General features: G+C 36.2%; 1 protein-coding gene across 2 annotated transcripts in view; it reads left to right on the top strand.

The window, feature by feature from the left end:
- MORC4 (MORC family CW-type zinc finger 4) overlaps positions 1–26,693 on the top strand; it is a 53,194-nt gene that overhangs the window by 6,001 nt on the left and 20,500 nt on the right. For both annotated transcript variants that reach the window (XM_012645709.1, XM_012645700.1), the window contains exons 3-10: positions 1,502–1,634; positions 6,694–6,911; positions 7,655–7,802; positions 10,360–10,492; positions 10,816–10,944; positions 14,406–14,525; positions 16,103–16,203; positions 24,006–24,104. In XM_012645709.1, coding sequence (XP_012501163.1) covers positions 1,502–1,634; positions 6,694–6,911; positions 7,655–7,802; positions 10,360–10,492; positions 10,816–10,944; positions 14,406–14,525; positions 16,103–16,203; positions 24,006–24,104 — 1,081 coding nt within the window. The remainder of the gene's footprint in view (positions 1–1,501; positions 1,635–6,693; positions 6,912–7,654; positions 7,803–10,359; positions 10,493–10,815; positions 10,945–14,405; positions 14,526–16,102; positions 16,204–24,005; positions 24,105–26,693) is intronic.

Below are 26,693 nucleotides of genomic sequence, written 5' to 3'. Positions count from 1 at the left end.
CTGATACTGTTAACTGTATTGTAAAAAATGAATGTTTTGAATATGTGTAATACTTCTGTTGATTGTAAAGGATGTTCTCAGTGGAGAAATGCCGTGATTTGATCAGTAGTAATGGGATGAATATACAATCAGGACCCCACCTGGCTCTCTCAGCCCAGTTATGTGGCATCAGGAAAACAGTATAGAATGTCAGGAAAAGGGAAGGAGGTGGAAGGGAAGGATTCTGCCTTTGTTAAAGAGACAGGAATGATTAAGGAATCTAGCCAACAGATTGTACAGACTGCTCTTCCACTGGGACCAGTGAGCCACAGGTGTTAGTGATTGACAGTGAATTGGTGCCTGTGGCAAAAGGATGTGGCCACTAGGCAATGGCATCCCTGGAGTTGTGGACATGGTACATAAGTTAGACTATGACTATATTTGATGTCTTTGGAATCTTAAATAATTAACCCATTGTGAAGACATAATTCAGAAGGAATTGTGAACCTTTCTATATATTTTTTCTGCTTTAATTCTATGGTCTTCATTTCATAAGGGGTGGACAGCCTGCCTCACCTTTAAGACTATGACAAAATACCTAAGCAAAAATCACTCCTTCTAAGTATGCTTGCTGCCATCACTGAGATCTAGAAAGGAAATTAAATGTTTTGATTTTAACCTCTAACTCTTTCAATGCCTCTTAGGCTATAAAAAGGAATGGTGATAATATCTGTGTTCTTTAATAGAGGAGATGATGTAAAAAAGTAGAAGATAAAATTATCACAAACTATAATCTATGTAATACGCATCTACTTTTACTAAAATTGCTCGTTCGACTTTTCTCGGTAGCTACCCTTTACTGTATATGTTCATGAGCAGTAAAGTGGCTAAAAGATAAGAAGTAATGAGACGTGGCCGGGCACTGTGGCTCATGCCTGTAATCCTAGCACTCTGGGAGGCCGAGGCTGGACGATTGCTTGAAGTCAGGAGTTCGAGACCAGCCTGAACAAGAGCAAGACACTATCTTTACTAAAAATAGAAAAAATTAGCAGGGCATGGTGGTGTGTGCCTGTAGTCCCAGCTACTGGGGAGGCTGAGGCAGGAGGATCGCTTGAGCCCAGGAGTTTGAGGTTGCAGTGAGCTGTGATCACACTACCTCACTCTAGCTGGCAACCTTGTCTCAAAAGAAACAAACAAAAAAGAAGTAATAAGACAAAATGGAGCAAAATTCTTTGTATATGAGAATACTTTTCCCACAGACCCTGAAGTTTGAAGATAGAATGGCAGATTGCACATCAGTGATATGAAATCTAGAAATCAGCTTTGTAACCCCATCTGTCATTATATCTGTTCTCTGTAATTCAGTAAGTGCACTACCATTAATGCTCCATACTCACCTTCTGGGGCATCCAAGTGAGGTGAATAAAGGATAGTTTCTATGTCTTAGAGGCACTGAACTAGAGATTTTGATAGAATATTGAAAAAAAAGGGATCTAATATCACAGATTTCTACCTTTTGCAGATAATGCTGTAGATCCAGATGTATTGGCCAGGACGGTCTTTATAGATGTTGAGGAGGTCAAGAATAAATCTTGTTTGACCTTTACTGATGATGGATGTGGGATGACACCTCATAAACTACACCGAATGCTCAGGTAAAAAAATGTCTTCATTTTCTTATCTTGAGTTCATGAACCCTATTTAAAGCTTAATAGTTTTCTTTAATATTTTGCTTTCCTTTATTTATTCAACTTATATTTATTAAGCATCTCTTACATGCCAGGGCACAAGTCATGAAATAAACACTATTCCTGCCCTCACAGAATTTACAACCTAGCTGGCAATTCAGACAATTAAGTAAGTAATCAATAAAAAGCTATACGCATAATGATAGGAAATATAGGATACATGAGATTAGTCAACAGGGGAAACCAATCTGATCCCAGAGGTTAGGAAAAGCCTCCTACATGAAATGATATATAAGCTAAGATCTAAGGGCGAGTAGAGTTTAACTAGATAAAGGGACAGGGAGCAAGGCATGAGAGTTCAGGCAAAGAGAACAAGTATAAAGACCTGAAGGCCTTCACTGGTCTGAGACATTCTCTGATTTATATTAACCTAAACTCAATCGTAAATCAGAAGTATTGGAGTTGGAATGATTTGTGAATTAGACCATGAAGGCATCTAGGTATAATCAAGCCACGTGAAAGATAAATAGAAGGCATTCACACACATAATCTTTGAAGGTTTTGTAGTAGAATTGCAAAGTTAGGAAATTCTAACTGTCGCAGCTGGTGGTAGATTTCTATTGCCACTCAATTCATTTAATTACTTTAAAAGGGTGAGTTGAGAATGTAAATTTGTAGTATAATGTCTTCACATATCACTCAGTGAAAGATGAATGTTTCTTCAACTCCTTCCTTCTCTATTTGTAGCAGATGAGGTTGATTACTCTCCATGTGGCTTCCTACACTAGAGTGTGTGAAGCACGAATAACGTTGGGGGTGCTGTGGATTAGGGAAAGGGCTCAGAACTGTAAAAATGGAAAACCAATTGATTTGGTTTTAGTTCTCCTTGTAGGTATTCTAAATCAGTAGCCCTGTTTTGTAGGGAAATAGCTTTGATCCATAAAAAAAAAATGAAATTTGGGCGAAGCAAGTGGTTATGTTTTACCACTCAGAAGTCTGTTTACCTTGTCTCAGACTCTCCTAATTAGAAGAGTATTTTGGGAAAGCCTTTAGAAGTGAGACAAGAATATGACTAGTATGTTGATGAAGGTAGAGAATTGGCCCTATTTTCCAACTTACACTATCAGTTTTATCTCCTGAAGTTAATATTATGCATTAAGAAATACAGAATTTTAGATGGGATGGAACAAAAATATTTATATCTAATTCTGTACATACTAGATTTTCCCCCTAGAATTGCATATCTTCTTAATGACTCCTTCCCACTACACCTTATCCCAGTGACATGGGTGTCAAATAGTGGGCCCAGCAAATCTGATCACCTTCCATTTTGTTTGTGGAACTACATCTGTGAAAGTTAGTAGTTATAAGGTAGAAGGGAGGAGGAGGATGGTTTCAAAATAATTGCAATAATTTTTGTTACAAATTCATTCATTTATTCATTCAACAAATTCTTACTGAGCACCTATGTACAGGGCACTGGAGATAAAGTGGTGAACCAGACATGATCCTTGCTCTCAAATGGCTGACAGTTTAGTGAGAAAGAAAAAAATTGACTAGTAATATAACTAAATAGGCTATTCTACCCAGTGGTAAATGCTATGAAGGAAGAGCACAGTTTCTTTGAGGGCATATGACAGAGGGATCTAATCTATTCTCAAAAAAAGGGTACCCTGAAGAAATGACATTTGAGTTGAAATATGAAGGATTAGTATCATCCATTGAAACTTTTGTTCTCTCCCCAAGGAGCAAAAGAAGCAGAAACTTGCATTTTCCCTACCATACCAAATGTTTCCCACCAATTTGAACTGGACAGTTGTTTGTCATATTTAAAAATTAATTTTATAAAATTATTCTAATGAGTCTTTAATGTAGTATTATTAATATATATACTGTATTTTATTTGCAGTTGTATCTTAACTTGAATCAGCGAGAAGATACCATTGATTTAAAAGAGAACATTTAGTCTCATCCTAACTTCTAACCAAGGATTCCACTTATCACAATTTCTTTTTAAATAATTGAACTTTAAAGGTAGCTTTGAAAATTATTACTAAGTATATTAATTTTTCTGTTTTTCATTTGTGGGTATATTACTTTTGTATTTGGAAAAAATAATAGAAGTAATTATACAAAATTGTTGAGCCTACAGAAATTCCGTTTGACTTCTAACATTTGTTGTTACCCTGTTTCCATTTTCCAACTCTTCATACTACTCTTTTCTATTTTCAGGCTGATAAAATAGTTGTGTAACTGCAGTAACGATTTCTTCTATAAACATGTAATCTCATGCAAATCAAATTAAAAAGGAAAAACCTATCATTAAATTCCTTTACAGTCCACAACTAATTCTCTTTAGCTTCTGGGGACAGAGTATGAATCAACTAGTCTATATATTCAGCTGCCTTTTTTCATCAAGGTGGAAAATCTCTTTCAAAGGTTGAGGATTAACAATAGCCACAGAGCCACAGATTCAAGGTCTTTGTTACCTATGCTCAGAAGTGCATTTCCTAGTAGGTCTATTCTTCTCAAACAACAGCCAGAGAATAACAGTTTACTTAGCAGTCTTTCATTCTCTTATATTACCTATTATATCATCACTATATCTAGGAAACAGCAGTGCCTGCCCTTGTATGTCCATGGATTTTGCTAAGGTTTGTTTCGTTGATCGAAGTCCCAATTTAAATTTACCTCTCTAGATTCTTGACATTTTAAGGTATTCAAGAGCAAACTGCTGTATTCTTGGATTCCACTCAAAGAGGTGGTATCCAAGCCCCTTTGGTGGGTAAACAATGTTGTCTTTTACAGGATAGAACAGGACTGACTTAGTGAAGAGAAACCACCCATCTAAGCCAAGATAGCTCTGTGGAAAACTATTGAGCTATATCAAATTATATAAAATTCAAGTCTATTACTATGTATGGTGAGGGCTTTTAAATTAGGTGGTTATTTAATTGATATCTGGCATTCATTGTGCATACTTGCAGTTAAATAGAATACGTAACATAGGAACTTAGGTAGAATAAAAGAGCACATGGGAAGAGTTAAGTGAAACGGAGCAATAACCAAAAAATCCAGAGCTTCCAGCTCCTCTCTTCTCATTATTCTTATTCTTTTCCATTCTGGACTGGCCCTGCCCTACTACTTATCTTCTCAACTTTATATTGTCATTTGGTCTCCGCAAACTAAGTAACACAATGAAGGTTTATACTTAAAAAGGGGAAAAGAGATTATGGGTGGCAGAAGAAGCTAAGAAATTAAGGGATTAATATTATCTCCCTGTTTTTACCACTTTCCTGTGACCATCTAATTGAAGCTTTTGTGGTATTACAGAAAGTTTAGGTCCAATTAGCCATACAAATTCATTTCAAATGATAGGTAAGATTATTATTATAATTTATGAAGAGGCCTGCATTTGAAATATGACATTAAATCTGAAGTAGGAGTAGGGGATAGCACATGACAATTCTCAGAATGACTTCCAGAGTTAGTTTAAAATTAAAGTTTGAATACTACTTTATAATTAATATGTTTTACATGCAGTATATAATTTAATCCTCATGATGACCCTGTTTTTTTCTAGCCAATTCTTCCACAAGAGGAATGGGAATGCCTGAATCTTACCAGCTTATAAGTCTATTTCCTAGCATACTAAGGTCCATAGACAGCATAATCTCAATGCTCTTTTGGTTTTTTCAAAGGATCACTGCCCTGGAAATTACCTTTCTCTGTCATTAGACTTACTTGTGTGATACACAAAGCTCCTATAAAGTATCTACTCTAGGAAGAGATGGTATTATTGTATAACACTTGAAATAGAAAATTAAAAGATGGTCCTCTCTCTTAGAGAATAAACACAAAAGTACAACCTTTAAAAAGTAGACATCAGATACATGGTCCACCCTGTTGAAAAGAGTAGAAGCCAAGACCAGGCTGCTCAGTCGTGGCCTATAGAGTATCTATTTTATTGATGTTGAGAAGCATATAATCTGTTATACATGAAATCCTTCCTTAGACTGTAAACCGTGAGGGCAAGAATCACGCGCAATGTCTCTTTTAAGTACTTAGCACAATGCACAGCATATAGTAAGTGCTCAATTTAAATATATATTGAATGAATGGTAGTATACAGCATTGTAAAATTAGTCAACCTGGAGAGAAACAATCCTTAAAATTAGTTTTATCAGTGGTGAGGGACGATATAAGAGGAAGATAATCTTTTATAGATTTGATATCTTTAATTTTTTTAGGTTCTATTATTTTGGTGTGTATCTGAATGGAAAATATAAGAAAAGGAAATGTTCTGGGTCCCACATTAAGCTGATCATAAGGGACTGTAGAGATCATTGAGGTGACTCAGTGATAGGCCCTTAATAGAACAAGAGAGACGTTATACTGCAGCTGTTTGCAGATATTCAGAGGCAGAACTACCTATTTTTATCCCTTGGTTCTATTCCAATGAACTGTCCCAGCAGATTGAGCAGAGCATAAGAATTGGAAGGGTTATCCTTTGGGTGGAGAGTTGAAATTGTCAAGATATATGATCCCTGACTTTCAGATTTCTGGAGGGTGATATAACCAGTTTAGGAGTTGCCTAGTCTAGTACCTCTGACCAGTGCCACTATCTGGTACTTTTGTTACCCTCTCTGGATAAGTACTTGTTTTCCCCTTACCCTAACTTCTAGCAATCAGAGCTGTTTTATCTAGACAAGAAAGGCAGCTGCCCAAGGCCACCTCCAGCTCTCTGTTAGCCAGTGAAAAGGCGCCTTCTTTACATTTACAAAATGTGACTCCAACATAGTGGAACTATTTATGTACACACAAACCACACAAGAAAATCAGTCTCATTACCCCATAGTAATTTCCTATGTTTTTAACTTAACAGTTTTGCCCAGAAATACCAGAAGGAATAAAACGGGAGAGACTTTTTACAAGTATTCTTTATTTGTAAGCCAAACATTCTGCTTGTCACCTATCTTAGAATGCTTTTTACCTTTCTGATTTCTTTTTTCTTGTGTAATTACAGCTTTGGCTTTACAGATAAAGAAATAAGGAAGAGCCAGTGTCCCATCGGGGTCTTTGGTAATGGTTTCAAATCAGGCTCCATGCGGCTAGGAAAGGACGCTCTTGTCTTCACCAAGAATGGGGGTACTCTCACTGTTGGACTCCTGTCACAGACCTATCTGGAATGTGTCCAGGCCCAAGCAGTTATTGTACCAATTGTTCCATTCAACCAGCAAAACAATATCCTTTCTGGAAATGGAGAATGTTGGTTAAAAATGAGTCTAATTTGACTATTTTGATAGGAACCAGTTCAGGTCAAATGTAGCTATCAAAAGTTTTCATAAAGAGGTATTCAAATGTCTTAAGTTTAACTGAAATTGTCCTCTATTAAATATTTTAAAAATAAGTGAGTCATTGACAGAAGATTAGAAATGTTTTTGGTATATTGATATTTTCATTGTCATGCTATTTGATCTATATAGTATATCTCTCCCCCCCCCACCACCACCACTGTAAAGTTCCCAGGGCCTTCCCTTTTTTCCCCCTAAGGGTAGCTACATCAGCATTCATACTCCTAGAAACATTATTTATCAGCTTATCTGATAAAATAGCTCATTTCACTATAACAAATAACAGTTGTATAGTTATTTCTATTAGACACCAGGTTGTTTTCACTGGAACAGCATAGCAGCAAGGTTTGAATTCATTGCTTCCAAAGAGTTTAAAAATTCAGACTTTGATCTTTGTCTTAAATGTAGGCCTTTGTTTGCATTATAGCTTTGAAGCTATACTCTTCAGGGGTAACTGATTTTGGTGTTTGTCTCTACAACCTTTCTCCATTTTCCCCCTTTCCTTTCTTCCCTAGCAATAATGCCCATGCTTTATGTCCGTAGTTTTGTCTAAACATGCAACCCAAAAGGCAGATCTTCATACTTGACAGCATCCTAAAATATTAATTTTTCTTTGACTATATTTGGTTTTACAAAAAATGATTGTTACTGAGGATTCCTTGCCCAGCCTAGAAGCCATCTTGAACTATTCAATTTTCAACAGTGAAAATGACCTGCTATCCCAGTTTGATGCCATCCCAGGCAAAAAAGGCACTCGTGTTCTCATTTGGAACATCCGCAGGTATAGTATTCCAAGGGTGAGAGATTCTAATAAGGAAAGGTAGTATGATGAAGCACATTTTAATAAATCTTTCTAGAGAAGCAGAGTAGATGAATTTTGATACATATTTCTATCTCACTGTATACCTTTCCATAACTTTCTCTTAGAACCACAGTTCTGTTTGAGATAATGGTTCTTACTGGTAAAATGTGGCACATTTAAGGTGGAAACATATCCTGAGGCTATTGCCATAAATAATCAGTACAGTTCAACATTATTCTAAGATACTCAGAGTCCTTTATAAATATCTATTTCATATTCATAGGCATTGTTTTGAGATTGGTAAATGATAGTTATTTTACCTGTTTGACAATGAAAATGAAGTATGAGAAAGAAATTAAGAGTAACAATGAATAACATGATCTATAAAAAATAAGGACCTCTGTATTAGTGCTTTCAGAGTAGTTGGATTAGAAGTAGAAAAATCTTTGATGCAGATGAATTTTAACTAATGAGATTGGCTTAAGATCATGTCTTTAGAACTAATAAAACAATCTAGAAATACTCTACAATGTGCTGTTTGTTTAATCTTGGCATGTGGAATGGAATACATTTAGGAGTGGATTAAAACCTAAACACTACAACCTAAAAACCTTTAATATAAAATAGAGATGTATTACTGGTATGTTTAATAGAACAGATTGTCAGATATACTCATTCTTCTTTTTCTCCTTGGGTCAAGTATTTAGTCTTATTTCTTAGCTGGGTAAAATTTACATAAAAATAGTGCGGGTAAGCTGGTGCACGCCTGTAGTCCCGGCTACTAAGGAAGCTGAGGCGGGAGGATTGCTTGAGCCCAGGACTTTGAGTCCAGCCTGGGCAGCATAGTGAGACCCCATTTATATAGAGAGTACTGTACTTACAATTAAAAAAGGAAAAAAAGTATAATGGCTCACACATTGGTAATTTAGATCTTCCCCATGTCCTACTGAGAAAACCTCAAGTAATATAATTTGCATTACAAAGGATCATTTTCCTGAGGTATTTCCAGTTGAGTATCCCTAGTCTGAAAATCCAAAATCCAAAATCTGAAACTTTTTGAGTGCTAAAATGACAGCTCAAAGGAAATGCTCACTGGAGCATTTCACTTTTCGATTTTCTGATTACAGATGCGCAACCAGTAAGTATAATGCAAATATTCCAAAATCCAAAAAAAGAGTCCCTAATCCAAAACACTTCTGGTCCCAAGTGTTTCAGGTAAAGGATACTCAACCTGTATGAATAAAAGATTACATGGTCAAATAAATTTGGGAAAAGCTGGTTTAAACAAAGTTTACCATGCTGTTTTATTCTAGGACTTATCAGAGGCTTTAAATATATATACTAATGTGCATTGAAAATATTTAAGAGAGCAGTATAGTGTGCAGTATTTCCCAATTTTTAAACACGTTTCTTCAGACTTCTTTTTCTCAGATGGGGAAGGTCAGGGACAGGGACAAGGAGGACAAGGAACCTTAGGGTTTATGCATTAGGGTGGGGTGAGGTAGTAAGAATCAGGATTATCCTGGAAAATCCAGAATATGTTATTAGTATTATACAGTGACATGGGCTTCATAAGGCTATATACCATAGTGGCTTTGGTCCAGCCCTGAAAAAGGAAGTACATTTTCAACACAGCAGCTCTGAGCTTATGCAGTCTGAAGTATGAGGGGGAGGTATCACTGGAGCATGTGAGGGTAAGAATTGTTTCTCAATTTTATTTGATCATACAACTTTTATTTATTTCTTATTTAGGAGTATCTTGAGGGACTACTGTTTCACTGTTTCACAGAACAAATTTTGGGAACTATTGTTCCGATATATACATTTTCTCTAATATCCATCATTTGTTTTTGAATTTTTTTTCCAGGAACAAAGATGGTTCTTATCTTTTTCCCCTGGCAGTGGTTAGTGATATAGCTCAGGGTCTTGGAATGGACCAAAGCTAAGTGGCCCAAAAAGATTATGGGAAGAATAAAGGTCCTTATGAAAGGAATATTAGTACTATTATGTTTAAGTGATAATTCTATAAATGATATTCTAGAGGACTAGTAAGTATATGCTGTTTTTATAACAATTTTTTCCTTCTAAGAAATAAGATTATATCTAGGGAAATCATGGTATCTTATTAGTCTGAAGTTAGTAGAAGTAGGTTTTAATTCATCTATTTATTCAGTGGGGAAAAGTGATGTTGAGTGACTTACTTAACAGTACCAAGGAAAGTTGGGATCTATTTTAAGATCCTGCTTTGAGGATAGCTGACTTCCATTTGATTATCAGATCACAGACTTTCCATATTCTTTCTCTGTTTCTTTCCTTATGAACTTGGCATCACCACCTCTGTTAAACCCTTAAATACCCTTAAATATTATGTGGTCCTCAAACCAAGTAGTTTGTAGTTCCTTTGCATTGGTAGTCAGGGAAAGAAATAAGATACCTGAATTTTGGTTCATATTGTTTCCTTTCTCTTGGGTTCCTAGTGCATTTTTTGTCCTTTGGAGCCAGTTTTGTTAGATTGGTCCTTGTCTCTTTTACCCAGAAATAAAGATGGAAAGTCTGAGTTGGACTTTGACACAGATCAATATGACATCCTGGTATCAGACTTTGACACAGAAGAAAAAGAGACTGGTGGTGTTACCTCTGAGCTACCAGAAACAGAATATTCTTTACGGGTGAGTAAGAGTGGTTTTTCTTCAACAATGAGAGGTAAGATTTCTTATAACATGAAGGTATTATAGAACAGGATCTCATTTTAATTATATAAAGATGACAACCTTTTAACCTTCTGCTAGGATTCCTTTTCACTGTCTCCACTGAAAAAGTTTAGCTAATATAGTCAGCAGCACTTCAGTGTGGTAGTTGACGTAGAGTAACAAGGTTTAGAAACTGAGCCAAATCTTTGCCCAGAATAGACATCAGTTGCTAGCAGTGTTTTATGGGGATGTCAGTAGAATTGGCAATATCACATAATAACTTTCCCTTCACTGTTCTGTAGGCATTTTGTGGTATTCTATACATGAAGCCACGAATGAAAATTTTTCTGCGTCAAAAGAAGGTGACTACCCAGATAATTGCCAAGAGCCTGGCCAATGTAGGATATGATATATATAAACCTACCTTCACAGTATCCTTACAACTACATGAAATTGACCTTTTCATTTCAGGTTGGCACAGAAAAATAAAACCTTTGCTTCTCCAGTTAAAAAATGTGTGTTGTAATACAAATCCTATTATGGTGTACTCTAAGGAAGTATTTCTTAAATGTTAATCTATATACCTGTTTTATCGGAAATCACCTGGAAACTGTTAAAATAATACAGAGTCCTGACATTTTGGACATTCTTGTTTGGTAGATTCTGAAATATTTTTTTTTTTTTTTGAGACAGAGTCTCACTCTATCACCCTGGGTAGAGCGCCATGGCATCATAATAGCTCACTGCAACCTCAAACTCCTGGGCTCAAGGGATCCTCCTGCCTCAGCCTCCAAGTAACTGGGACTGCAGGTGCATGCCACCATGCCTAGCTAATTTTTCTATTTTTCTGTAGAGATGGGGTCCTGGGGGGAGGTCTCACTGTATTGCTCAGGCTGGTCTTGAACTACTGGCCTCAAGTGCTCCTCTGGCCTCTGCCTCCCAAAGTGTTGAGAATATAGGTGCACACCACCATGCCCAGCTAATTTTTTTTTTTTATAGAGATGTTCTCACTCTTGCTCAGGCTAGTCTCAAACTCCTGGCCTCAAGCAGTCTTCCTACCTTGGCCTCCCAAAGTGCTGAGATTATAGGCATGAGCTTCCATGCGCTGCCTAAAATCCTTTTTTTTTTTTTTTAATAATAAGAAATATTTATTTATTTTTAAATCCTCAGCTGATTCTAATCAGCAGCCGGGTTTGAGAATCTCTACCATAAGGAACAATCCATATCATTTAGTTTATACTGGAATTTTGAAAAATATTATGTTGATTGAAATAAGCAAAATGTTGGCTAGAACTTGTTAATCTTTTGGATATAGTGTGATTTTTGTCATAACGGGTCTAGACTTACATTGATTGACGTTAAGAGTGGAAATTAAAGGTTGATTTTCTAGGGTGAGATGAATCTTCAACAGATTTCACATAAAATTCCTAGTACTTCTCATAATGGCAGCTACTACTTAGAGGAGCTATTATTCGTTTTCACTTCTACCCTCAATTGCATTGGAAACGGATTTCACATACGAGAGAAAATCTTAAGATGAACTATGGAAATTAGGTGCATCTTTGTTGATGGCTTTTTGGGCAAAATATCTTCGAAAGGGTGAGAACTCATATGCAGTTCTGAAGAAATGTTGTTTTAATTTATTTCCTAGTAGCTAAGTACCACTCTTGGCCCAAGAAACAAGAGTGAAACACGTTTACACTCTGCTTGCTTTATCAAAGGAACTGTCTAGCTTGCTTCGTCTTTCTTTTTCTGACCAAAAATGAGAAATTGTTGTTCCCCTTTTTAAAAGCCATGTTGTTTTTACTCATGAGCAGATCAATTTTCTCCTTTTTAGGAACACATATCTTGTCTACTAGGAAACTCTTTTAAAGTCCTAAACAAACCCAACTTAATAGAGCCAGAGCTAGCATTGTTAGCATCCATAGGGACGTTAGTTATACTAACACTGTACGTAGGCTAGGATGTTAGTGCTGTAGGTTTAACAGAGCCAGTCTAAAGAAGTGCTTTACAACTACTATTTTAGGATATAACATATTTCTGTCTATAACTTCTTTTATGGGTTTCTGTCAGGGCAACTCCTCTGCATGCATTCTATGTGTACCTCAACTCTTGTCAGTCCCCTTTCATTAAACCAGTTACCTTCCCAGATTACAATTTGGACCAAACAGATTCACTGTAGGCACGTTTAGAATGAAACTCTGAATACAATTTCCCCCAAGGTCATCGAGGAACAAGATCATTGGTGATAACTTATTTATTTCTCAATTATCAAAGGCCTCCTCTTTTTACTTTGTTCTCACTCCTTATACTAATTTGGAGACTCTCCTACCCCAGTGTATCCCCACCCCATAATTTGGAATTTTAAAAGTGTACAGGCTAGACATGGTGGCTCACACCTGTAATCCTAGCACTTTGAAAAGCCAAGGTGGGAGGACTGCTTGAGGCCAGGATTTTGAGACCAGCCAGAGGAAGAATGAGACCCCGTCTCTATAAAAAAATGGAAGAATTAGCTGGGCATGGTGGTGTGCATGCCTTTAGTCCCCGCTGCTAGGGAGGCTGAGGCAGGAGAATTGCTTGAGCCTAGGAGTTTGAGGTTGCAGTGACCTATGATGATGCCACTGATGCCACTGCGCTCTAGCCAGGGCAACAGAGTGAGACTCTGTCTCAAAATAAAAAAAAAAAGTTAATTTTGTGGTATGGAATTTTGTTTTGGTTATATGGGGGAGTTTTGTTTTGTTTTTGTGTTAGAATAGGTCTTATTTGAGATTTGCTTTGAGCCTCTGGAGCCCAGAACATTGTATGTTCTGAGCCAACCATTGCTGTGTTATGTACTCACTTATATCATGCCTTTGTATCATACTGGCCCATTTGTCATATGGTTTTGATGCCAGCAACTTGTCATTTAGAGGGGTAATGAAGATCATTTTTTGAATAAGTAACAAAAGTATCTTTTCATTAAACTCATTTGGACATGAAGGTTTCTTAGTAATTGTTTTAATGAAAAATCTCAGTTTCTCTGTCTCACTTTTATCTTTATCACTTACATTGGTTTTTAAATTGAGTAGGACTTGTTAAAAACCCATCTGTATTCATGTTTTACTTATAATAATTAATTTCTTAATTTCATCTATCCAAGCTTATTCTTTTCACGAAATATATTACTATAGGACTATTCATTGTCCTTTATCTTTGAAAATGATTTTGTTTTTGTTACTTTTGCTTTCAGTATGTTTTGTATGGTTAGCAGGACTTACCTTGTTGCATATAATCGTACAGATTCGTATTGTACCATTTCCAACTCTCATCAGAACCTGTAAGCCCTAGCTGCAAATTGAGCAACTAGCAAGGGTTAAGATGTTTTGTGATTATTTATGAATTCTTTCATCACTGATGATATTTTGGTATATTTTCATAGTGTTTTCTACACGTGTGTGTGTGTGTGTGTGTGTATATATTTTAGATAATGTTTGTTATTATAATCTGAGCATTTCCTAATGTTCTCAAATATTTTTTCAGGGACATAATTTTAAGAGCTGCATAGTACACCATGTGAATATACCAACATTTATTTAATCATTTCCTTATGTCAAATGTTAATTTTTTATGTTTTTCCTGCTATTATAATAATTGGAAAATCTCTGTAACTCATAAATCTTTGTGGGCTCCCCTGTTTCTGTAGGATAAATTCCTTAATAGAGAGTTACTTAGTCAAAAGTTAAGAATATTCTTAAAGCTATTGCTACAGATTTTTAAAATGCTCTCTAGAAAGGTTGCACCAATTTATATCCATTGGTGTTCGATTGTTTTTTTTTTTGCTATAATATAGTACAAAATTTTGTCTGCTGAAGCCCCTGGTGTGTATTTGTCTCCTTAATGTTTTTCTTCTCAGAATAAGCAAGTGAGAATCACTTTTGGGTTCTCTTGCAAGAATAGTAACCAGTTTGGAATAATGATGTATCATAACAACCGACTCATAAAGTCTTTTGAGAAGGTGGGATGCCAGGTAAAGGTGAGTGGTTAATATTTCTTTGTCATAGGAGGCTAAAAAGAATAGGAAGAGAATTTAAAATTTGCAAAGGGGATAGGCCCATTAATGGCTTCTGGTCCCATCTTATGATGGTTGTTGAACTGTGATCCTGGAACTCTGTGTTACCAGTGAGCTCTCTTGTGTTGAAAAATTCTTTCTTCCTCTCATTCTTCACAGATATTAACCCAGGAACTTTACTAAGTGCATTTTCTAAGTAGCTGTTAATAAGAGGTAGATTTAGAACACCAGCAACTTCACCATGTATACCAGCCTATTAGTATTTAAGGTAGCTTTGTCCATTTTGTTGGGGAGACAATAAGGCATAGTGGAAGGTGCATAAAATTTGGTGGTTAAAGACCAGGATTTGGGTCCTGAATTTTCCATGTACAAGCTGTGTAACCTTGGATAAGTCATTTAATTTATCTGAGGCTCAATTTACTTACCTGTAAAATGGAAACAGCAATAATAATATTACCTGTTTAACCTACCTCACAGCTTACAGGGTTGAGAGATTTAAATGGGATAAGTTATGTGAAAATATTTTTTATTATTTTTATTATTATCATCGTTTTGGATGGCTGAAACAACAGAAATTTATTTTCTCCCAGATCTGGAGGCTGGAAGTCCAAGGTCAAGGTGTCATTAGGTTTGATTTCTTCTAAGGCCTCTCCTCTTGCCTTTTATATGGCTGCCTTCCAGCTGTGTTCTTCCATGGTCTTTCCTCTGCGCATTGAAAATATTTTTAAAACCAAACTATACAAATGTTATCATTGTCTTTAATATTTTAATGATTATTTAAAGTAGTAATTTGCACAAGTATCCCTTTCATTCCTACTTTACAGATAAGATTAATAAAGTACAAAGAATGATAAACTGCTTTATGCTACATAGTAGGACAGAGTTATATAAAGCCCAGGATAGCTAATTTTCAACCTATTTTGTATTTCCTTGTTATAGCATCTTTAGATAACTTGTGTTTGTGTGCTAGTTTCTTCCATTAAAGCATTAAAAAAATGATTTTAAATCCCAAAACTTCTCGAATCAACTTATAATTAATGATCACTGCAAGTCTGACTGTTTTGTAGTTGTTTGGTGGCCTTATATATGGAAATATTGCTTATTTTAATATATAGGATGTGATGATCACACAGCATCCTTAAATTTTTTTCAGATGCGTTTTTATTTCACTTCTTTAGAACAGTAATATATAACCTTGATTTTTTTTAGCAGTATAATTATTCAAATGAAATCTTATGGCAATCCTGGAATATAAAGCAGATGAAAGTAGAGGTAGTGTGGGTGAAGTAGAGATGGCTATTTAATCCCTGAAGAATCCTAGGGATCTATGCATCATAGTTTAAAAACCTCTGCCCTGGAATTTGTCAGAGTTTCCAGTTCAGTGTAATATTTGCAGTCTATTGAAGTATATTCTAAAGGTTTCTCTAGATCTTGATGGCCTTTTCTTACGTAACCTTTCTATTGTTGTTTGGAATCAAAGGGAAATGCCTCCACACAGTAAACAGTAATGTAAGTGTTGCAATTAATATTTTTCTTCTAAGCCAACTTGTGGAGAAGGTGTGGGAGTAATTGGAGTCATTGAGTGCAATTTCTTAAAACCTGCCTACAACAAACAGGACTTTGAGTACACCAAGGAGTACCGGTGAGTCACTTCCAACCTGAGGTGCTTCTGATAGTTTGTTCAGATATGATTCTATTCTCTAAAATCTCTAAAACTATCTTTAAAAACCAGTTAGATAAGTTAACTGAGAATTACTTCAAAACTATATTCCAAGAATAGCAATAAAATTATTTCATTTTAAAATTAAAGCTTACTGATGCTTGATATATAGAGTCTAGCTGAGAAAAACCTTATCTTTAGAAATTATGGAAAGAGTGTGGGAGTCATTTGGTAAAATATTTCTGGTGAAACGAAGAGCTTTGGAATTGATCTTAATGAAAAGAGATGAGTGGATCTGAAGTTATTGCTGTTGAAGGAAGAAAGCAGTTTGAAGTTTGTTCCAAAAAAAGTTTTGAAGTGAGTGAATAGATTTATAGAGTGGGGATTTGGGGAGTGGGGATAATGGGATGTTACTGGAGTGAAGGCAAAGCAAGTTAGATGGATAGAGTAGGGCTATATTCTGGAGCAGACATTGTGCTTTCATGGAAGCATCTAGATTTAATGGGGAGGACAGACAGGTAAGAATTAGAAATTAACTTGACATTGAGGCTGAACCAGTAGAGATATTTTTAGGAGACAGAAAGGGGTTGTTTAAGCTAGATTAGAATAGTTTGTTTTAAAACTTTTGGGGAGGGGTGGGTCTTTCTTTCATTAAGCATTATGACATAGCTTGTATGTGCCAAGTACTAGGGACATAAGGATGAAAAATAAGAATCCTTGATGCCTATGAACAAGTCTGATGAGGTGTATACAAATAAGAAACTTATATACCTGTAAAATAATTGCTTTAATGAGGGCTATATGCAAAGTGGAGAGAACCGTTAAACATGCATAGGGGAGTCAAGGAAGGCTTCACAAAGCAAATTATATCTGAGCTTGAGCTTGAAGGAAAAGTTGGAGTTTTCTGGGTGGACAAATAAAAGTCTCAAAGCCAAGTTATTGTGTTTCTCTTGAGTGAAAGGAATAGTGAATTTCTGAAGATTACCTAAATAGTTAAGATTTATGAAATTCAAATGTTAGATATTAAAAATTATTTAATATCTTTCTATCTCATCGTTGCCACCCTCCCACCCCACCCCAAATCTACCTTTTAAATTTTAGAGGCATTAAATGTCTAGTTTGGGTATGATGAGTTTGAGGTGATTGTAATGGATCCAAATACAGATAGTCTTTAGACAATAGACTTATTCAGTTGAACATATAGGATTTCTAGCTTAAGTAGCTTAGTGTCTGCTACACGTTTTATTAAAAATGGAAAACTAGTATACTATCCTACATAAAGTCTTTTGAGAACAATAAATTTGCATAACTCTTGTCCCAGTTCTAGCACCATTGACCTTTTTTTACTCAATTTATTTTACATAAAATCTGAAAATAAATCTGAAAAGGTGTTCAGATTTTAAAACACAGGAATTTGAGGGAGAAAGTTATCTGCTATCACAAACTCATTCTATGAGTATTATAGATATTAAAACTGCAAATGATAAAAGAGATACCAGCCATCATACTGCTAGAATGTCTACAAATAAATCATCTGTAATATCACTTTTAACAGTTGTAGATATCAGATTTCAGCTGCAACTTTCAGGACTCAAACTTAAAACATTTTTAGAGTGAACTTCAGTTTAAGAAATACAATCAACACATATTAGCTGTGCACTCCACTGGTACATAACACAGTGGCTAGGCTTTGTGGAATTTTCCAGAGAAATTCAAGACATAGTTCCTGTCTCTGAGGAGCTTACAGTCTCATAAGAGATTGTCACATATATGGAACAATTTAGAGAGCAATAAAATGTTTGTTTGATCAATCAAAACCTAAGTGGTATGGAATAGGAAAAATGCCCTGATAGAATAGATAGGGAAGATTTTAGGTAGAAGGTATGAATTGAGATGTGCCTTAAACATACAACATTTAGAAGAGAGAGAAGGGAATTCCAGGATGGAATTGCAGCATGAGCTAAAGTAGTAAGAGGAACTCAGAATGGTAAGAATATGGGGAGTGGGGATAATGGGATGTAACTGCAATGAAGGCAAAGCAAGTTAGATGGGGAGAGTAGGGCCATATCCTGGAGCAGAGGTTGATAAACTTTTTCTGAAAAGGGCCAGAAAGCAAATATTTTAGGCTTTGTGGGCCATATGGTCTTTGTCACAACTACTCAATTCTGCTGTGGTATGAAAGCAGCCGTAGACAGTAAGTAAAGGAATGAGTGTGGCTGTGTCCGATACGATTTTGTTTACAAAAACAGGCAGTGGGCTAGATTTGGGCCCTGGCCCTTTGCTGACCCCTGTCCTAGAACCACTGTTGCCTGAACTATGTGCTGAGCTACACCTAATGAAATCATAGGGGAGCCATGAGATATTTTACATTTTTGAGGGAAATACAGTGATATTCAACTTCTGTCTAAAAACAATAGTTTTCTTCTATTTCTGTCATAACAAATTACCATAAAATTAGTGGCTTAAAACAGCACTTATTTATTATCTTAGAGTTCTGTAGGTTAGAAGTATGACACTGATCTCATTGGGCTAAAGTCAAGGTGTTCACAGGGCTGCATTTCTTTCGAGAGGCTCTAGGGAAGAATCTATTTCCTTGCCTTTTCCAACTTTTAGAGGCTGCCAGCTTTCTTTGGTCCATGGCCCTCTTCCTTCAACTTCAAAGTCAGCAATGGTGGGTTGAGTCCTCACATTACATCATTCCAATGACCTTGCTTCTGTCATCACATCTCCTTCTGTGATTCTGACTCTTCTGTCTCATTTTTCCACTTTTAAGGACCCTTGTGATTACATTGGCTAATTCAGGATAATCTTGTTATTTTAGGTCAGCTGATGAGTAATCTTAATTTCATCTTAATTCCTTAATTACTCTTTGCTATGTAACCTAACATATTCATAGGCTTTAGGGACCTAGACATCTGTGGGGGACTATTCTGTCTACCACAGTCTGCCCTCTGGTCCCCTAAGATTCACTTACATCTCATGTGCAAAACATGTTCACCTCATCCCAGTGTCTCCGAAAGTCTCAACCCATTACAGCATCAACTCAGAGTCTAAAATTTCATCTAAATGTCATTGGCTCACAAGTCCCAAATCTCCTTATCTAAATCACATAAGGGTGATACTCTGAGTGTGATGCATCTTGGAGCAAAATTTTTCTCCATCTGTGGATATGTCTTTTTTTTTTTTTTGCAGCTAAAATATAGTGGTGGGACAGGCACAGAATACTAGTTATATATATTCCAGTTCAAATGGGAGAGAAAACAGAAGGGAAAAGGGAGTCATAAGTCCCAAGCAATTTCAAAATCCAGCCAGTCAAATTCCATTAAATTTCAAGGCCTCTACCCTATAGTCTTGAGGCTTTGCCCTCTAGGCTTATGGTTTCATCCTCAAAGTCATCTTTCTTTTTTCCTGTGTTTGCAGTGGAGTAGTTTCATCAGCCTGCTTTTTCTTACTATAGAATTTTGAGGGTCCAACAGCATTCTTTCATTTTATGTTCTTTCCATTTCTTTCAGTCCAAGCTAGAAGTTTTTATGTTACTGTGCCATTCTCAAGAACTTTGTAGGTCTCCCATGTATGTAATGGATATTCACACCATCCAACAAGAGGCACTTGACAGGTCTTTCCTAGATAATTTTGTATCTATTCTTGGCTTCAGCTTAGTTAGCTGTGGAGATCTGTGAGTCACATGCTTAATCTTTTCAAAGATTCTTTTATGTAACTGAATACCTGACCTTTAGGTTTTTCCAAGATATTAGCAAAAGGTTGTCCAATCCCACTGTCTCTTTTTCTCTAGAGCATGCTTTCCTAAATTTTAGCATCTTTTGTAATCCAAAGGGGCTGAGAATTTCCCAAACCATCAAGTCCTAGTTCTTTTTTGTTTAATGATTCTTCCCTCAATTTATCTCTTTCCTCTTTCGTTTTACATAAGCAGCAAGAAGACACCAGGCCACACCTTTAACACTTCACCTGGAGATCTCAGCAAAATATCCAGTTGCATCATTTACAAGTTCTGCTTTCGACATAACTGTAGAACGCAGTTCTGCTAAGCTTTCTGCCATTATGTAACAAGGATCACCTTCTCTCAAGTTTTCCAATAACATGCTCCTCATTTCCTTCTGAGCCTTCACTAGCAATGTCTTTAACATCCATGTTTCTACCAGTAGTCTGTTCACAATGATTTGAGTATTCTCTAAGGCAATTTGTATATTCTCTACCATGCTTGTCACTTCTTTCTGAGCCATCACCAGTGAAGTGTTTAACATCCATATTTCTACTAACAGTCTCAAGGCAATCTAGGCTTTTTCTGTCTCCCTCCTCAGAATTCTTCCAGCCTCTACCAGTTGCCAGTTGCAAAGCCACTTACATATTTTATTAATACATATTTATTATAGCAGCACTCTACTTCCAGGTACCCAAATCTGCTACATTCCTTTTCATTACATCATATTTTTGTGAATCTGGGTTTAGTACATTTACATTTGAAGTAATTACTGTTTAGGAGAGTTTTGTCATTTTGCTAGTTATTTTCTATATGTTTTATAGCTTTTTTGTCTCTCATTTCCTACATTGTTGTCTTCTTTTATGCTTACTTGATTTATTTGTAGCAAAACATTAAAATTCCTTTCTCATTTCCTTTTGTATATATTTTATAGCTATTTTCTTTGTCGTTATGATGGGAATTACATTTAACATCCTTAAATTATGACACTCTAATTTGAATTTATGCCAGCTTAATTTCAAATACGTACAAAAATTCTGTTCCTTTAACAGCTTAACAGCTCTATCACCACCTTCCAGTTGTTGATGTCACAGAATTACATCTTTATATATTGTGTGTCCAAAATCATGAGTAAATAATTTTTAACGTATGAGTCTCTTAAATTATGTAGAAAACAAATGTAGAGTTACAAACTAAAGTTACAATAATACTAGCTTTTAGACTCATAATTTTTTTCTTTTAAATGTATTTTCTTACATCATGTAGAAAGCAAAAAGTGGAGTTAAAAACCCCAAGGATCCCTTGAATGTGATACATTGCTCCTCTCTCGCTGCTTTCAAGATTCTCTCTTTGTCTTTGGCTTTTGACAGTTTGATTATAATGTGTTTTGGTTCTGATAACGATGTGTCTGAATTCATCCTACTTGGAGTTTGTTGGGCTTCTTGGATGTTTATATTCATGTCTTTTGTCAAATTTGAGAAGTTTTTAGCCATTACTTCTTTAAGTGTTCTCTCTGTCTTTTCTCTTTCTGGGACTCCACAATGCACATGTTGGACCATTAATGGTGTCCCATAGAGTCCTCAGTCTCCATTCACTTTTCCATTTTTATTCTTTCTGTTCCTGTTATTCTGCCTGATCAAATCTGCCTTGGAATTCCTATAGTGTTTTTTTCATTTCCGTTTTTGTACTTTTCAGCTCCAGACTTTCTTTTGGGTTTTTTTTTTTTTTACATTATCTATCTCTTTATTGATATTTTTACTTTCTTCATGCATTGTTTTCTTGACTATCTACATATCTTCTTTTAGTTCTTTGAGCATCTTTAAGATAGTTATTTTAAAGTCTTTGTCTAGTAGATCCATTACCAGGTCTCTTTCAGGGAAGGTTTCTTTTTTTCCTTTTGAATGGGCCATACTTTCCTGTTTCTTTTGTATGCCTTGTGATTTTTTTTTGTTGAAAACTGGACCTTTGAATCTAATAATATGGTAACACTGGAAATCAGATTCTCCTCCTTTCTCAGGGGTTGCTATTTTTTGTTTTTGTTTTTATTTTATTGTTGTAGGCTATCTCTGTGTTGAGGATCACCCTGGGAGGTAAACTTAAGGTCTTCTCACTTCTTTTCTGATCCCGCTCCTTTCCCTGGGCATTCATAGTGACTTTCTAATTTTCCCCATATGTGTGATTGCTTTTGAATGTGCTAGTCTTTATGTATGGCTCCCAGAAGGGGAAAAAGAGAGAAATGAAGGAAGACAAAAACGGTTCCTGGCCTTTGAATCCCGTGGATTCATTTCAGCTGGAGGAGGAGACGCTTACAGCAATGGGGAGGTATACAACGGCTGCTTGCCTTTTTGTCTGCACTTCTGTGATCAGAAGCAGCAATCAGTGATCAGAGCACCAATCTATAATATTTGGAGGACAACATCCCTTTTGCCCATCCTGGCTCCTATAGGCTGCTCTTGGAACACATGCAGGGCTGCCTGGCACAGGTTTGGGAGTGGAGGATGGGTAGCTGCTACTGAGCTAAAAACTGAAATTGAACAAAATTAACCACAGTTTAGCATCTAAGCCTTCCCTTAGAAGTTGCAAGCCTTCAGTCAACTCCAGAGTTCCAAAACAGTTACATCAAGCAGATTTTGCCAGTGCAATTGTTATCTAGGTGAGGAGACAGATTCCACATGCCTCCTATTCTGCCTTCTTCCCAGAAGCCCATCTAACCTACTTTGTTTTAAAGTAGAGGTTAAGAGAAAATAAGGAACAGTTCTTCATCTGACTTGAGGGAAGGATATAAACATTAAATGTAGAGGTAGGAACATTGGCAGGTTGAAGGGGAGTAGGAGTTTATAGGGGAGCTCATATATGATTACTCTTCTCTGTGTAGTGAGAATCTAATTTAATATAAGTAAGGTAGAGGAAAGAAAGAGTTCCTTTTAAAAAGAGAAGAGCTCTGCAAAATCCTTGGGGAATAATCTAGGGGGTTAAGAGATTTAAAAAATTCTAAATTCTGGGCCAAACACGGTGGCTCATGCCTATAATCCTAGTACTTTGGGAGGCTGAGGCAGGAGGATCGCTTGAGGCCAGGAGTTCCAGACCAGTCTGAGCAAAATAATGGGACCTCATCTCTACAAAAAATAGAAAAATGAGCTGAGCGTCGTGGTGTGTGCCTATAGTACCAGGTACTCGGGAGGGTGAGGCAAGGAGGATCACTTGAGTTCAGGAGTTTGAGGTTGCAGTGAGCTATGATCATGACGCTGCCCTCATGTTTGGGCAATAAAATGAGACCCTGTCTCAAAAAAAAAAAATTCTAAGTTTATAGTATTCCAGATGTGTATAGCTCTACATTCAGTTGTAATCCTGGGTTGTAGAATTAACTAGGAATTAGTAATTAGAAAGTTGGCAGTTTTTACAAGTAAAATTCAGGTTTTGACTTTGACAAATTAAATTTGTTGTTGACCCTGGGTCTACTGTTGTTCATTTGAGAAGGGAGGTAAAGGAGAAAGAGCAAGAGCCAGCAACAGCTGTATAATGAGAATATTGTGGAGTATTTGTTGTCCATTGGTGCTTTAACTGCTGTGATCAGCATTTGGATGAAGAGAAACTATATAGACAAATTGAAGTTATTATTTTATTTATAATAGATAGGGTACAGTATTTGATCTTTTGACTTTCATCTTATTCCTGAATTATTTACCTGCAGTCATTTGACAATCAACTTATCAGTATTTGGCCTTGTCCTAGCTCTGCAGTTTGGTCCTCTGTCATAGTCTGTGATGTCAACTTATCTACCCCTCCATGATTCAACAAGCCCTGAATATTTGTAGAACTCTACTTTTTAGTACTTGTGACCATTTCATCTTTTCAATCAAAGTGACTATTCAACATTATGACTTTGTCATTTTGACATGTAGTTTTCAAAGGCAGTGGATTCCCACCTTAGTTTCTTAAAGTGTAGATGTTCAAAACTATACCAAATTTGCCAAATTGTTGGTTTCTGTTAAATGGGAGCTTCTTAAAATCGAAAAATTGTTCCCTAAGTGCTGAACTTTGACATACTTCTTGCATTTTCTTTCAGGTTGACAATAAATGCCCTCGCCCAGAAGCTCAATGCTTACTGGAAGGAAAAAACATCTCAAGAGAATTTTGAGACCTCAGCCATAGCTAGACCAATACCGTGAGTAATTAATATAGAAGATGAAAGTACCAGGGCCTGTGTGTGCCCATTGTTTAGCTCCCAATTATTAAAAACTTAACTATTGTGTACAATGAACACTATTCTGGTGACGGGCACACTAAAAGCCCCGACTTAAGCATTATACAAGGTATTCTTATAACAAAAACATTTGTACCCCCTTAATATCTTGAAATTAAAAAAAGAGAATAATAAAAAAGTATGCCGACTATTAAAAAAAAAGAAAGTATCAGAGATGATGTCCATAAATCAAATGGAAGGAACCAGGGTAAAGTGGCACTTTTCACATCTGGAAGTTTAATTGACTTAAAAATAGGAACTCATAGGTACTAATTGCATCATTCTCTAAACCCCTTCATTCTGGTTTAACAGTTGTGTGGTTTGGATCATAAATGTAAAGATATTAGTACTGTCAGTTTAGTACAGGCAGTGTGATATAGTGGAAGATAATGGCCATTTAAATCAGATACCTCTGGGTTGAAAATCTGGATCTGTTTCTTAATAGTTGGGTGTGCTTGGCTTAGTAAGTGACTTCACCTAATATTAAATTAGGTGACAGAACATTTTTAGCACAGTACCTGGCATAAAGTAGATGTTCAGACATTGTATTCCTTTCTCTTTATTTTTAGTTAATATTGTTGGGACTGTACCAGTATTTGAGAGTAGAAATAAAGAACCTAAAATTTTATAGAAAAAATAGAATTTATCGAATCTAAGACAGGGAATTACACACAGAACAGAATGACATACCTCAGTAAGTCAGAAAAGGAGCATTCATTCTACAGAGGCTAGAATGTATAAGAACACATATATATAGTCAGTTACACCACTCTCAAGACAAAGATTAGAGTGTTAAAAGTTCATTTGGGGGTAAGCAACTGGTTTTTTTAAAATAGAAATCATCAAATGTATGATATAAAATTTTGTTTCAAAATGCAACCTTATGGCTGTGTGTATATCACCATCTTCTTATTCTAAAGATCTCAGCTCCATATCCATCCTCCATGGTTTTCAAAGAAATGCAAATTAAGATCATGCCATTTTTTGCTTTTCAGATTAGCAATGATTAATGCAGTGAAACAGATATTTGCATACTTGTGAGAAAGTGTGTGTGCTGGAAGCAGAATTGTAATAATGGTTATTATTAATATTTCTTGAGTACCTATGTGCCAGGAATTATTCTAAGTTCTTTACATGTAGTAATTTATTTAATCATCACAACAACCCTATGAAATAGACAGATATTATTATTACTTCTTTGTAGGTGTAGAGACTCATACATTCAGAACTTAAGGAACTTGCCCAAGTTTAGACAAGTAGGAAGTGGTAGAGCCAAGGTTCAAATATAGCCAATCAGGTTCCCTAAACCTAAATTCTTAACTGCTATACCCTTCTCGAGGGATGAAATGAAGGGAATATATTAATAGTACAGCCTCCTCAACTACCTATTTACTGCAAGCATGAGTTAAAAGCTTCTTTTATCTGCCTGGATTGAAGGATCTACCATGGTCTGCATGTAACTTGAAGCAAAGAATTGCTGCCTCTAAGTGTGCTTCTCACCAAGAGTATAACACTGGCGTTTGCAAGAGACTCTTCTGTGCATACGCATGTAGAACCAAAGCTAATATGACCTTTCCTCTCCCCTGCTACTAGTACTGAAGCTGCTTTTTGCTGGCTCTGGCTCTAAGTAAAACAGTGGCTGTCTAGAAATATGTAGACACCAGAGGTCAGACCTGAGCTTAGAGCTTAGAGGTTGCAAGGCTGGAGCAGCCTGGAGCTAGGAGATGGGAAGCTGTAGATCCAAAAATATACACAAACTTTTTGTTGTTGTTGTTAAAACAGTTTTATAAAAGAAGAGGGCATTGTATTTGAGTGGTAGAATTATGAGGTTCTTTTATTTTTTCTGCATATCTTTCTGTATTTTCCAGTTTTTCCATGAGCTTATATTACTTTTATTTTTAGAAAAAAGTACTATTTAAGATGATAAGAAAATTATTGAACTAAGACATAAAAGAACCACACCACTCTATTGAGATATCTAGTATAAGAGCAGTATAAATGTAACGTATACAAAACCCGTCCTAGGCTAAAAAATTATGTTAGTGAAATTGGCCAAGGTACCCCTTTACCTGCTTTGTGTACCTTTTCTCTAGTCTCCCCCTTCCCACTTCAGCCTGCCTTTTACACTTTAGATATGGACTACTTCTACCATATAAAGGCCATCTTTTTTTCACAGAGAAACAAATTCACTCTAAGGTGTATGTGACTGTGTTATGTTGTCTGGGATGGGGGATGGGAGTCGGTATACATTTTAAGAGTTGAACTCTAGAAGAGTTTTATCTTAATAAGTTTTAACCCAATTTTTGGTCTGGAGCCACCATTTTTAGTTATGAAATTTAATCAAATTTATATTATTTTTTAAGATTAACTTTGGGAATATCAACCTAATACAATTTTTTTTTTTTTTTGAGACAGAGTCTCACTGTGTTGCCCGGGCTAGAGTGCCGTGGCGTCATCCTCGCTCACAGCAACCTCCAACTCCTGGGCTCAAGCGATCCTCCTGCCTCAGCC

Source organism: Propithecus coquereli, unplaced genomic scaffold, assembly GCF_000956105.1.
Source record: "Propithecus coquereli isolate 6110/MARCELLA unplaced genomic scaffold, Pcoq_1.0 Scaffold104, whole genome shotgun sequence".
Lineage (NCBI taxonomy): Eukaryota > Metazoa > Chordata > Mammalia > Primates > Indriidae > Propithecus > Propithecus coquereli.
This window is presented reverse-complemented; position numbering and strand designations above follow the sequence as displayed.